The following is a 14,800-nucleotide window of genomic DNA, read 5'->3' as shown; positions in this document are numbered from 1 at the left end:
AGTTGATGATTCGGAGCAGTGTTTGAAGATGATTAAGCGTAATAAACCCGAGTTTTTGCATTGATATGTGACAATGGATGAAACATGGTTCCATAATTTCACTCTGAAGTCCAATTGACATTCATCTGAGTGCACTGCACACGATGAACCCGCTCTAAAGCTAGGGAAAATGCAACAGTCGACTGGCAAGGTTATGACGTCTGTATTTTGGGATGCGCATGGAATAATTTTCATTGACTACCTTGAAAGAGGAAGGACCATCAAGAGCGACTATTTCATAGCGTTATTGGTCCGTTTGAAGAACGAAATCGCCGAAAAACAGCCGCATTTGAAGAAAAAGAAACTGCTGCTTCACCAAGACAATGTACCGTGTCACAAGTCAGTGAAAACGATGGCAATAATCCATGAATTGGGCTTCGAATTACTCCCTCATCCACAGCATTCTTCAGATCTGACCCCCAGTGAATACTTCCTGTTCTCACATCTCAAAAGAATGATTGCTGGGAAGAAATTAATTTCAAATAATTTGGAAAAAAAACTAATTTTGCAAAAAAAATTTTTTACTATGGTAGGCCGGGGACTTTTTAATTGACCTGTTATAGCTTAGAATAAAGTTTAGAATAAGACTAATTAATTAATACAGTATTTTATACAGGAGATCCCTTAATGAAGTGATTTTCTATACGCCATCTATATATAAACACAAGAAATACTTATTGTCTAGTGGGCAGATTGTGGAATCACTAAGAGCAATAAAAGAAATTGTCGTTAATAATAACAAAACTGAATTGATTACTTACGGAACTGACAGTTTCAGATTAATTTTCCGTACAACAGTATCAATCTCAGCCACCGTTCGATAATCCAGGTCTGCAGAAATATGGTTCCCCATATTCCTGCGAAGGTAGAGGCAGGGGGCGTATCCGTACAGGCCGGTTCGACCCTCGGTCTGGCGTCACGACTCCCGATTGGTCGGAGCGGGGGTGTCTGGATACTGCTGATAAGAGGTCGGCAACGGGATGTGTGAGGCTGATATCACAAATTGTTATTCTGGTCATTTCCGTTCCGAAAGGCACGCCGTTTGTCGTGCTTCCCGACCTATTTTCGATCGGTGTTTGGGTGGTGCAATCGCTCCTGACGGATTAATTCTACTGCATTGTGTGGTTTTCTTTATTGATACATAATTAATTAAGTCGGCGGATATATCGGGTTGGTTTTCCAGAAATGGTGAGTAAACGAGTAGATAAGGAAGTTTGAAAAATTTCGTTTGAAAACACATGCCGTTAAAGTATTAATTGAAATTAACCAAATTGAAAAAAAAGCTTAATAGAGACATTAAATCTTCATTATTATTATATATCAATGTATTGTAAAAAGCACTATATAGAGAAGTTCTAAAGATGGTCTAAAATATCGAACGAAAGGAAATGATGTTAAAATATTAGTTGACTATTAAATTAGAAAAAATACATCATCGTAATAATTTTAGCGAATAGATTTTATAAATATTAACTAAATAAAAAACAGAAGAACCATATAATCCTAACATATTCTCAAGAAATTGTACTATTTATTTATAAATATTTTATATCAGTATATGGTAAAATATAACTATTATATTAATATGTGTATTAACTTTATATATTAGTTTGGTTTTTCTGAAATTGTTGGTAAGCACTTGGTAGAGAATATCTAAACAGACTCCAAAAAATCGAATAAAAGGAAATAATATTAAAATATTAGTTAAGTATTAGATCAGAATAAATAATTTTGTCTCAATAATTTTAAGAATACTATATTTCGTAACATTAATTTAATGATTATGTTTCACACATATATATATATATATATATCCCTAATATATTCTTAACAAATTTAATGGTTTATTAATTGATGTTTTATATCAAAGCGTTGTAAGATATACTTATTAACTTATATAATGGTTAGTTTTTTCTAAAGTTATAATTAAACCACTATATAGAGCAGCACTAAATAGAGCTTAAACATTTTTGTATATATACATATTTTGTAATAGTTATATTCCCAATAAATTATATGATTTATGAATTACATTTTGTATTGTATGGTAAAATATAATTATTATATTAATATGTGTATTAACTTAATTGGTTTGGTTTTTCTGAAGTGATGAATGGAACTGAGAACTGAAAAATGTATAAACAAACATTTATTGAATATTGTATTGAATACAATAACATAAAACATTTCTGTATATCACAATTTATTTAAAAATATATTTAAAATGTTTTATTCATTAATATGATACACGAAACAAAAGACGTGTTAAGTCTGTTGAAGCTGATTCATAATTTGTTGAACATAACTATTCAATGTAAATTGAATTTAGCGTATTTGAAAGAATGTGGTAAAGTTCTAGCTCAAAGTTACTTAAGAAAGAAAGATACATGCAACCAGTTAGTATCTTTCTTATATTTAATGAATAGTTTAATTAAATGAGAATATTGTTATTGAATAGTTTATATCATCTTGGACATTGCAATATCGTTTGACCGAAATCTTTAAATTATTTTTTGTTTGCACTAACATTGTGTATTGATGCATTATATGTTTGTCCTATAATCATTTAATTTCAGAAATAGAATAATTTTGACTAAATAGAGGTGTTCATTAGATCACTAAAAATTACTCTTTTATTTTTTATTGATCGGTGGTACTACCTAAGATCTTAAATTATGTATCTGCATGAACTATTTGATTTACTACCTTAGATCCTGCCAGTTATATTTGAACCTATCTGAGGAAAAGAGGTTATTTCTTCGTCATAATAAAATATATGACTCTAGAACTCTCGTAGCCCTTCAGTAAGTATATGGAGCCTCCAATCACAGCCTCTTTGTCAGCTATCAAAATTCAATTGAATTAAATATGGCGTGTTTAAAAGGAAGATAACAAAGTTCTAGCTCAAGGTTACTTAGAATGAAACAGAGGCTGTCATTTATGATATATGCTGAAGTAAATAACATACTGTCAACTTGATAATTAATACACTAATACAAAACCTTTCATATAATATTATTTTTTCTTTTAAATTATCCCATAGGAACTAAAACATTTTCATTGCAAATGTAAAAATAATTGTGTAAAAACTAGTCAATTGCTTATTAATATTTTATCCATTTGTTCTTATTTTAATAACTTCAATTAATATATTATTAAACTTAATTAAATATAGTAGATACATATTTAGATAGTTTAAATTTAAAACATTTGTTTAAGCTGATGTTTATTTGTTTGAATCTAGATTATTTCTATAACCTGTATGGAACATTTGTTCGCAAAAGTTCGTAAAAAATAATTACAGGAAAAGAAAGAGAAATCATTTTCCATCAACATCAACAATTCTGGGTATTCTTACAGCATTTCTGTTCTTTAATTTTTTCAAGCATTTCGCAAATTTTCCGGAAAATTACTGCAGTAATGAGTTCTATTGAATAATCGCCTTTAAGTTAAGATAAATTATCATGAATATTATATAAATTAAGTAATTTCTCCAGTGATAATGATCTTTTTATATATATAAATAATATAAACACCTTAGCAGAAACAGAAACGTTTAAATAAGGCTGGAGAAAAAGAAATTTCGTTTTTTTTAAATTGGTGGCTTTATAATTATATATCTCTGGTAATATTTATTCAATAAAGTCATCTAATAAGGCATAACAGTCTATATAACATTTTAAATCAAGAGCTAGCCTCGATCGTTTACTCAATTAAAAGTTATTCCTGAGCCCCTGAAAGTGAAGAGTCTAGGATGTCACTTTCGTCATATTTTACTTTTTTATTTCAGAAAAAGCAGCACAGGCTCACTGACAATTGTATGGTGTTTATGGGGATGCCTGCTTAAGCCGAGGCCAGTTTAGAAGTGATTTTCTCGTTTTTGTCATAGAAATGTTTAAGATGCAAGAAAAATCGAAAACATTATTCAAAACATTGAGTTAGGCCTAAACATCGCCTGTAAAATAGTTTTGAATCATTTATATTACACTGAATGGTAATAGGTATGGGTAGGTTTCATTTGAATTATGAATTATGAAACATTGCTGAAAGGAAATGAGATCGAATCAGTTTTGAAAAGAATAATTGCAATGAAACATGGATCACGTACTACAATGATGAGGGAAAACATTCAGGGTTGACGTCCGGAGGGGTTTCATTAGCGATTAGAAATTTTGTATTGACGCCAAGGACGGTGATGCTGAGTGATGGAACTTAGCTAGACTATTAATACGACTCTCTATTATCAATAACTAAGGCGATTGAACGCAATGTCTTCCATTACAATAACACCTCAGAGGCAAGAAGGCGTCCATTACAACAGTACATCTACTTATAAAACTTATCTACTTATTAACTATATTTTAAGACGATATCTTGGATAAATTCGTATCTAGTAACGTATTAAGTATATTGTAACCATTTGACTTAGATGTCATCGTGTAGCTCTTCATTGATTGATAAACCAATCTCTTTGATTTTAGGTGAAGTTGAGAGTATATTCAGATTAATCAGTATAGTTCCTTGATTTTGAGTCCATTCTAGTCCATTTATAGATTTTGTTAACCTTTACTTGTACTTTTTCTAGAGCCTTAGACAGGGGTCTTTTTTCATGATGATTGTGTCGTCGGCAAATGTTCCAAGTTCTGTTACTTTTGTTTTTGGGATATCAGCCATTTACAATTGATTAATACTTGAAATGTACATGAATAAATTCAGTTTGAAAAACAAGAAAAAACGATATTAGTTTTTCCCCAATCCAACATCTGAATATGACATCAGTTTAAATATTTTCACAGCACTATATTTTTTCTTACCAAGATTATACAAGTTTATATACAACTTTTTTAATATATATATGATGTTTCAGCCTTTAATAACAACAAAATCCCCAGAAAATCGTATGGAATGGCAAGCGTCGGAAGGAGATAATTCGGATTTTAATAGGGGTGCCACACCTCCCGGATGCAGGGCATTGGTTCCTCCTCAGGAAATGGATTCATTTTCCGATGACGATGATTTTTCCGACGAATTATCGCTCGTGGACAGCGACGAAGAGAAACGTTTGGATTTAACTCGATATTCGATTCACGTAAGTTCTATATTCGGCTGTATATTTTATATATTACTTATATTTTCTAAATATTTTTTTATTCGAAAGAGTACACTTCCGAGGTAGTCCCGTTGGAACCAAATCAGGATATGTTTGGGACAGGGGGGGGGGGAGTTGAAATCGAGGAAAATGCTTAAATTTTATTAGCACGATTTATATATAATAAACAGATATTTGGACGGAAAATCGGAAGTCATTCAGTGCAAAAGCCATACAGTTTGCTTTTTAAGCACTGACTATAGCATATAAGACCTCGAAAAATTATTGTTGGCAACTGCTTCTATAGTGTAATGGTTTTTAAAGAGCTTAGCTCCTAAATGTAGGTCGTGGGTTCGATTCTCTGCAGGGACAATTACTTTTTGTTGTTGTTTAGATTGAACATTTTTCAAATCACCTAGACTAGGTAGCGGTCCCCGGGGGGTCATTTATTCACATCATTCATCACAATCATTGTTTCTCTATTCTTATTTTTTCTCAAACGGACTCCACCTTTACTTGGTCCATCCATTGTAATATTAAATAAAATAACTGCGTGATTTATTGAGTAAATATCTAACACTAAAAAGAGAAGAATAAAATATTTTTTACAAAAAATTGAACCGACTTCAAAAAATAAATAAGAAGCTCACTTAAAATTAAAAAATAATCAAACAGATTTTTAACACAAAAAAATATTTTAAAATTAAATATGTACGTAATAATCGTTTTAATTACTAAATAAAAACCTTATTTAACCTATTAATCTACTACACGTATTTTATATTCTACTATATAAACACAATTTAGCTTTATACCTACCTGAACCTATTTATTTATTTACAATGTTATTTTAACTACTACCAACTCATAAATTTGAAGTCCATGCTTAGTCCAAACAATACAATTATCAAATTTAATTAAATAATGAATTAATTAAAAAATTAGATTATACTATTGTAATATATAATAAATAAATAAATAGGTTTAGAGAGGTATTAAGCTAAATTGTGTGTATATAGTAGAATATAAAATACGTGTAGTAGATAGCTTAAATAAGGTTTTTTTTTATATTCATTTAGTTATTACAATTATTATTAGGTATATGTTTTATTTTAAAATGTTTCTTTTTTATATAAAAAATCTAAGTTTGATTATTTTTTAATTTTCAATGAGGTCCTTATGAAGTCGGTTCGAATTTTTTGTTAAAAATATTTTTTCTGTTGTTTTGTAACATATATCTAACTAAATTCGAAAAAGAAATTGTTTAATTTCGTTTCCAGGCCCCCAAGGAATTACAAAGCAGGGGATTCGTTAAGAAAATATTTACGAACAGTCGAGAGAGGTGGAGACAGCAGAATGTCAGCGGGGCTTTCGCCGAATTAAGAAAGCTGGTTCCCACCCATCCACCTGATAAGAAGTTATCGAAGAACGAAATTTTGCGGATGGCCATTAGGTACGTTTGAATTATTTCACTCTTGTTTTTGATTTTAAACATTATTGTTTCAAGAAATCCGTGATATTCTAGAACATTTCTTAGTGGTAAGACTAATGTTGTGTTTGTAATTAATTGAAATTGATATATTTTTAACATTTGCTATTTTTATTGTATTCTTTTTTCTGTTCCTACTAACGTATGCTATGCATGGTGCTGCGGAAAAACAGATTTGTGTGTAACATTTTTGTATACAGTTTCAATGGTCTGAAAAAATATTTCTCTGAATAGAAACGTTACATAATCAGGACAATAAAGCGTATTGCTATTTTTTTTAACGAGTTCAGATATTTGTTATTACATCTCCAGTACATATATTTAATAAAATCTTAATTTATAAATTAATTTATTACTATTGTTCTGTGGTACTTGCCTCAATACACAACCAAGATAAATTCCTGATATATACATCAGTATCTATTTCCCAAATTAAAATTACTATTTAAGCTAAAAGTAATATTTATACATTACTATAAAAGTTCCTGTGTTTTGATTAACTTTTTCTTATTCAATCTTCTGATTGTCTGTGTGTCCAGTAGTAGTATTGCTTTTTTACTCTTTTTATTACTTTTTCAATTTCAGGTTTAAATGTGAAGTAACCATTTGGTTTCGAGGTCAACGTGTATTTGTTCGTTGGTTTTTTTCCGAGAAGCATTGGTAATTAATCGAAAACAATTGTTTTATCAGCGTTGAATCGCTAGTCAGTTTGATGTTTTAGCCAGTAAATAGGCTTTATTATTGATTGATAAACCAATCTCTTTGATTTTTGTTCATGTCGGAAGTATCTTCCGACCAACCAGTACAGTTCTTTTACATTGAATGTGATCTACTCAGTTTTTCTTCTAACATGACGTTAATTTTACGTTATGTAATATTTTGATCTATCGATATAACTTCTGCAACTATTAGAGTAAATTTTTCTTGACATATCGATGAAGTGATATATCCTTTCAGAAAAATTAGAGGGAGGTCATCCTCCGAGAAATTAGAAGATTATATACCAAGGAATACTTGCGCCATCATTTAGATATACCGTAACATGTTGGGGAATAGTTAATTCGGTTTGTTTTCATATTTTTCTACTCTTCAGGTCACCTTCTCAGATTCCTATGTTTTCACAAGCCTCTTTGAAAGCAACTTTACCCATTAATATAGAGTTTTGTAGAAGCAGAAACAAATTACAGTCGGATAAAGTTCTTACCTTTTGGAATGCCATATTCGTTTTTAAAACCTTTTTATTAACCTCTTAGAATATTCTATGAACTATTATCAATGGGGCATGCTATAGTATGGCTTCATTGAATAAGTCTTATTAGAGACTCTAAAGCCTTCTATTACGAAAGATCAAAATCATTTTTCTCCAAATTTATAATAAGTAGAAATTATATGAGTTCAAGTCTAGATAATTTGAAAGTTTATAGATTTTATAAAATATAAGCGATTTATGTCCTAAAACAGACTTAATCAACATTTTGCATTTAATTATCACGAATGTTCAAGTGTTACATTGAAAACAAAATATTGTCGACCGTATAGCGAAGGTAATTTTATATACCAATGCAACATTGGATAGGATATAAATATTTTTATTGAGTTTTTTATTTCAATGAAAATAATTCTTAAGATAAAAACTACAATTAGACTGTTATTAAATTTCAAGATATTTTTAAGGATAAAGAGATATTTACTATTATTACTAATTATTAATATTACGATCATTATTAGTGCTATTGGGGATACACTTTTGTCTTTTTTTTTCTAAATAAAGAATTGATCGTTAATTATTTTACATAAGACAACAACTATGTTTTTCGAAAGTATTGGGTTGAGGAAATGGCCGATTTTTTTTGTTTCCGAAAAGAGTTTATTCATATTCGCTCCAAATACTAACCAATGATATATGAGTCTTTCAAATCTATTACATCTTGCCGCTTATTTGGATAGTAAAATTGAACAAAGTGATTTTCACAAGTTTCATTTAAGGCGAACTTTTTACCGTTAGGACAGTTTATCTTTTTTGGCGGTGTTGAGTATTATAGCCATTTTTGAAGCTTCTTTGGCGTTTGACCACGATCTTTTTCACTATTGATATACAGCATCAACTATCACCAATATTTGTTTAGAAATTGATCGATTTCGTTTCTTTTCTGCTAGTCCAAAATAGATACGTTTCTTTCATTAAATTTTTCATTTATAATTCATGGGAAACTTAAGCATCGAGCTTCTTTTCATATTAAATGCTATGTAACTTTCATGTCATCTTGCGACAAATTTTGAAGTTATAAAAATTTCTGCGATTTTAAAGATAAATCGAATTAAAAGAAAATTTTTTGAAGAAATATTTCTAAAGTTCTAGACTTTGAAAATACTAAGCGTAAGGTACCAGAAAGTCATTACCGGCTTTTTCGAAAAAATTACAACATTTTCAAAATAATGGCAAAATTTATTTACTTAAAGTATTGGCCATTTTATACATCTTGCTCATCTGTCAGACAATTTTTGGATGCCTTTCGAAAATACTGTTTGTCCTCTGGGCAAAACCGTTCATTGAGCTATTTTTTAACTTCTGCGAAATTGGTGAAGTCCTGCTCTGCAAGCGCGGGTCCCATTGATGCGAAGAGTTGATAGTCGGAAGAGGCAAGGTCTGGAGAGTACGGCGGGTGCGATAATATTTCCCTTTTAAGTGCTTTCCCGTCTATTCGGGCTCATTCTGGGCGTTTTTCGATCAGTACATGGCTCAAATTGATCATTTGTTGTCGGTAGCGATCATTATTAACTATTACACTAGGTTCAACAGTTTGTACTACACCACTCTGGTTCCACCAAGCACAGAGTATTGTGCTAAGATGAAAATGATTTGGCCTTGGACTTGATCGGTCGGCTTCACCAGGTCGTGACCATGATTTTTTTCACCATTCGGCGGTTTTAATTAAATCCTCTTTTCATCAACGGTCACTATTCGATGCAGAAATGACTTCCGATCATACATTTGAAGTAGCATTTCACAGTCCAAAAACTCTGGAAGTTGAAAAACTGAAGAAGTTGTCAATTTTGGTGATTCTAATCTCAATTTTACATATTACATGATAGATAAACAATATTTATATACACAAGATGTTCTAAAATAACAGATTTAACATCAGAAATTACTCAGGTGCTGAAAATCAATTTTCTTTATAACAAACCTGCAATATTTAAAGTAATACATCTTTTTTCAGGTATATTCGGCTTTTAACGAACGTCTTGGAATGGCAACAAACACATTCGAACACGATTCAAGTGAATATTAAGTGCGAGGACTCCCAAAATCTTACCAAACACGGTAACCCCGTCATCGTTAATCAAATAAGTCGATCAAAGACGAAATTTCGTAAGAACATAGCCACCTCCCAGCCATTGCCCATTTACGATAGAAACGGCAATAACCTGTTGATGATTGCACCTAACAATCATTTACCCTTCAGAAGAACAATATTTTCTCACCTAGAAATACACAACTACCGGTCGACAAATCGGATTAAAAGTGATAAGGATTCTGGTAACGAAGACAGTGACAAGGTCAAAGAAAAATAGTGATTAAAGTTTGATGTTAAGTTATATACCAATGTATTAATATCAATAACAATAATCGATGGCAGTAGAAAAGTTTTAACCATTTTTGTACTTGAATGTTGTTTAAAATTGTATTATATTGTATGTTTCATTCAATTGTATTATATTGTATGATCATTTTTACTTATGATTTGTTTAATATGTAATTGTTCCTGTATTAGCGTAAGTAAACTATATTAATGATTTCAATTGTTCATTTATTTTTTTATCCATTCTTTATTCAAATTTAGTGTATACGATTCAACGTACTTATGAAATAATACATTTATGTCAACAAATATTCGAACCAATTGTCGAAACATCTCTCATATGTCTTTACAACATATAAGCGATTTATGTCCTAAAACAGACTTAATCAACATTTTTGCATTTAATTATCACGAATGTTCAAGTTGATTTTTATTGGAAACAAAATATTGTTGACAGTATAGCGAAGGTTATTTATATACAAATACAACATTCGATAGGATATAAATTATTTTTTTTAAGTTTTTTATTTCAATGAAAATCGTTCTTAAAATAAAAACTACAATTAGACTGTTGTTATATTTCAAGATATTTTTAAGGATAAAGAGATATTTTCTTTTATTACTAATTATTAATATTACGATCATTATTAGTACTATTGGAGGTACACTTTTGTCTTTTTTTTCTAAATAAAGAATTGAACATTAATAATTTTACATAAGACATCAATTATGTTTCTCAAAAGTATTGGGTTGAGGAAATGGTCGATACTTTTTTTATTCTAAGAGGGTTTATTCATGTTCGTTCCAAATACTAACCAATGATATATGAGTCTTTTAAATCTATTACATAATGCCGCTTATTTGGATAGAAAAATTGAACCAGTGATTTTCACAAGCTTCATTTAAGGCGAACTTTTTACCATTAGGATAGTTTATCTTTTTGGCGGTGTTGAGTATTATAGCCATTATTGAAGCTTCTTTGGCGTTCGATTGTCAAAACATCTCTTATATGTCTTTATAAAATATAAGCGATTTATGTCCTACAACAGACTTAATCAACATTTTTGCATTTAATTATCACGAATGTTCAAGTTGATTTATATTGAAAACAAAATATTGTTGACACTATAGCAAAGGTTAATAATATACAAATACAACATTCGATAGGATATAAATTATTTTTTTTTAGTTCTTTATTTCAATGAAAATCATTCTTAAAATAAAAACTACAATTAGACTGTTGTTAAATTTCAAGATATTTTAAGGATAAAGAGATATTTACTTTTATTACTAATTATTAATATTACGATCATTATTAGTACTATTGGATATACAATTTTGTCTTTTTTTTTAAATAAAGAATTGAGCATTAATAATTTTACATAAGACAACAACTATGTTTTTCAAAAGTATTGGGTTGAGGAAATGGTCGATTCTTTTTGTGTTTTCTAAGAGGGTTTATTCATATTCGTTCCAAATACTAACCAATGATATATGAGTGTTTTAAATCAATTACATATTGCCGCTTATTTGGATAGAAAAATTGAACCAAGTGATTTTTAACATCTTTAACGAGTGTGATCTTTAACTTCATTTAAGGCGAACTTCTTACCATTGGGAGAATTTATCTTTTTGGCGGTGTTGAGTGTTATAGCCATTTTTGAAGCTTCTTTGGCGTTCGATTGTCAAAACATCTCTTATATGTCTTTTCTGGATCGTTGACAATTTTCTATTATATCTTATCCTATCTTGAAATGAATCCTATCTTATCTTGAAAAAGGGTACCCGATTGTAAAGGGCGTTTCGTGTTTTGGAAAGCTAAATAATTTCAGCTGTTGTGACGCTCGGTCATTCGGTCATTTAATGGTGAGTACAGAGTTGAACGAAGCGAACGTTCGGCATGTATTCGGCGAAAATCTCTCCGTTCGCGATGGTAAAAATGAATTCGTGGGGCGTTCGATTCTTCTCGGAAAGTTTCAGTCTCCAAAAATCATTTGACGGTTTTCATCGTTTGGTTCAGAACCCTGTATTCTTTTGTTTATAACCATACCTTTCACAACGGCATGCTAAAATAAAATGTCTTGTGAATCGTTTTTCGGTACGTGTAGTGTTCTTTTCCTAAAAAGCAATGTTTATTGCTAAAATAATATGCACCGTCTAATCGTTTTTAAAAGGGTATCAAGTTATTGTAAGTATGGCCGGTAACATAATAAACAAAGTTATGATAAGGAAGAAAATACGAATAATATTGAAATTCAGCTCGTTGGAATTTTATGGTAAGAATATAACATGAAACTTTTATGTTTATACGGCTTTAGTATTCTATTTATATATTCGTGAAGAGATTTCATATATTTACAGTTCTGTAACGATTACGAAATGATCCAAAATCTCAAGAAGATATATTCAGTCCCAAGGGAAAATAATGTATATGTGTAAATTTCACTATGAGGTAGACATAATAAAACCTTAAATTAAGAATATTACGTTTAATTGGTGGCACAAAATGTATAAATGGAATCATCAGGCAATTCATCCGTCATTGATAGGGACGGAAGTTATATAAACAGGTATGAATTTGTATTTACTGCGTGATGTATGTTGTATGTATTTTATTACTATTTTGAAGGTGCAATATTTGTTAATTGGGTTTAAATGAATTCAGACACATTGGCTAAGTAGTATGAAAAAATAATACCTTGCAAGTGTAAGATGATTTGGATGGAAGAGCCACAGTCCTTACAAGAGTTTATTATGCTAGTATCTTTTCAAATTATAAAGTTAAAATAAATTTGCTAACAAACACATTTGAGACATATCTTGGAAAAATGAAGGAGTAACACCTTGAAATTGGTGATATATCTGCTGTCTAAAGAAGAGCATAGGTAAGAAACTCTTTTCTCTAAAACTATTGTGTTTAATGAATTTTACTTAATATTTTCGGTTAAAGATATGGTTCTTTTGGGAAAGAGGCTAAGAAGCGATTATTAAGCACAGTGCCTTTAAGGGGTGATTATTTTTACATGTTGTTGTGTTCGTCATATTTTAAAATGTTTGCATTGTTAACAACATATTTTTTCTCACCAGTTGTGAAATACTTTTTCCATATTATTTCACAAATTTTGTACTATGGAGAGTATAAATAAATATAATTCCCTTCAATGAAAGATAATAGAAATCAAAGTTAAATATTATTTCAGATATCATAATAACATTCCTGCAAGTAAAATATAAATATTTTAATATTTTGTGTTTTTGGTAAGGTTTTTATATAAATATATGCATTATTATTAATCATTAATAGATATAAAACACATTTTTATCATTCAAAGTCATCTGTATAGTAATAATTAAATTACAAGGAAAAACAGGGTGTCTCGAAAACAAAACATATTAATATAAGACATATTAGAAATATAGACATTGTAAAAATATCAACTGAACATGTACATTATATCATTCAAGAATATTTGGGTATGAAAAAGCTCTATGCAAACTGCGTGCTGCGCGATCTTCCTTTTGACCGAGAACAACGACGAGTTGATGATTCGGAGCAGTGTTTGAAGATGATCAAGCGAAATAATCCCCAGTTTTTGCGTCGATATGTGACAATGGATGAAACATGGCTCTATCATTTCACTCCGAAGTCTAATCGTCATACGAGTGTAGTGCACACGATGAACCTGCTCTAAAGCGAAAACGCAACAGTGGGCTGGGCTGGCATCTGTATTTTGGGATGCGCGCAAACTTGAAAAAGGAAGGACCATCAACAGCGACTATTACATAGCATTATGGACCGTTTGAAGGACGAAACTGGCGAAAAACGGCCGCATTTGAAGAAAAAGAGTGTGCTGCTTCACCAAGACAATGCATCGTGCCACAAGTCTGTGAAAACGATGGAAAAATTCATGAATTGGGCTTCGAATTACCTTCTCATCCACCGTATTCTTTGTATCTTCTGTTCTCAGATTTCAAAAGAATGCTCGCTGAGAAGAAATTTTCGTCGAAAGAAGAGATGATCGCCGAAGAAGGGTATTATGTTGAACAAAAAAACTATGGTAGACCGGGGACTTTTCAATTGATCTGTTAAGTCGACATTTTCAGAAAATTTGAAATCTATGACGCTGTTATTTTGGCAGAACGTAACTTGTACATTATTGAAGTTAGTGTCAGTAGAATAAAATGGCGTATGTATCAAATCATTGCATTGCAAAAACCGGAAATTAATTACCGGCCAGGTATGTAGGATCAATCAGAATGAAACTCTTCCACTACGCATCCACCACTTTTGAATGTACTGTACTTAATCAACAGTTTTTGATAAAGTCAATTCACTATAAGTCCCATGCAATATTGTTAGTGACTCTGAACACTACACTCTATTTGGAGTACAAAATCGAGAAAAAATAATAGGTGACGATCAGACGACGTGTTAGTTTAGAGGATTGTTGTCTCAATTTATTGATAAAATAATTTTGACAATACCTTTTTTGAGGGCATATATGTTAATTAGCCTTAACTTACCTATTCATACATCTTTTGTGGATGCAAATATATTCATGTCAACGTTTCTCTAACTTTTTAGTAGCTTTCACCAAT

The 14,800-nt window shown here is 30.5% G+C and overlaps 1 protein-coding gene across 1 annotated transcript; it reads left to right on the top strand.

The window, feature by feature from the left end:
* The first annotated feature begins 1,087 nt into the window (after positions 1–1,087).
* On the top strand, positions 1,088–10,421 carry HLH3B (Helix loop helix protein 3B). Its single transcript, XM_076412053.1, has 4 exons — positions 1,088–1,227; positions 4,907–5,128; positions 6,409–6,581; positions 9,839–10,421. The coding sequence occupies exons 1-4, from the start codon at positions 1,225–1,227 to the stop codon at positions 10,191–10,193; spliced, it is 753 nt and encodes a 250-aa protein (XP_076268168.1). The 5' UTR covers positions 1,088–1,224; the 3' UTR covers positions 10,194–10,421.
* Positions 10,422–14,800: the final 4,379 nt, after the last annotated feature.

Source organism: Rhynchophorus ferrugineus, unplaced genomic scaffold (genome assembly GCF_030347505.1).
Source record: "Rhynchophorus ferrugineus isolate W39M unplaced genomic scaffold, kcgeb_rfMv2 rfM8, whole genome shotgun sequence".
In the NCBI taxonomy this organism is placed as follows: domain Eukaryota; kingdom Metazoa; phylum Arthropoda; class Insecta; order Coleoptera; family Curculionidae; genus Rhynchophorus; species Rhynchophorus ferrugineus.
The sequence above is the reverse complement of the archived record's forward strand: the minus strand, read 5'-3'. Positions and strand labels throughout refer to the sequence as shown.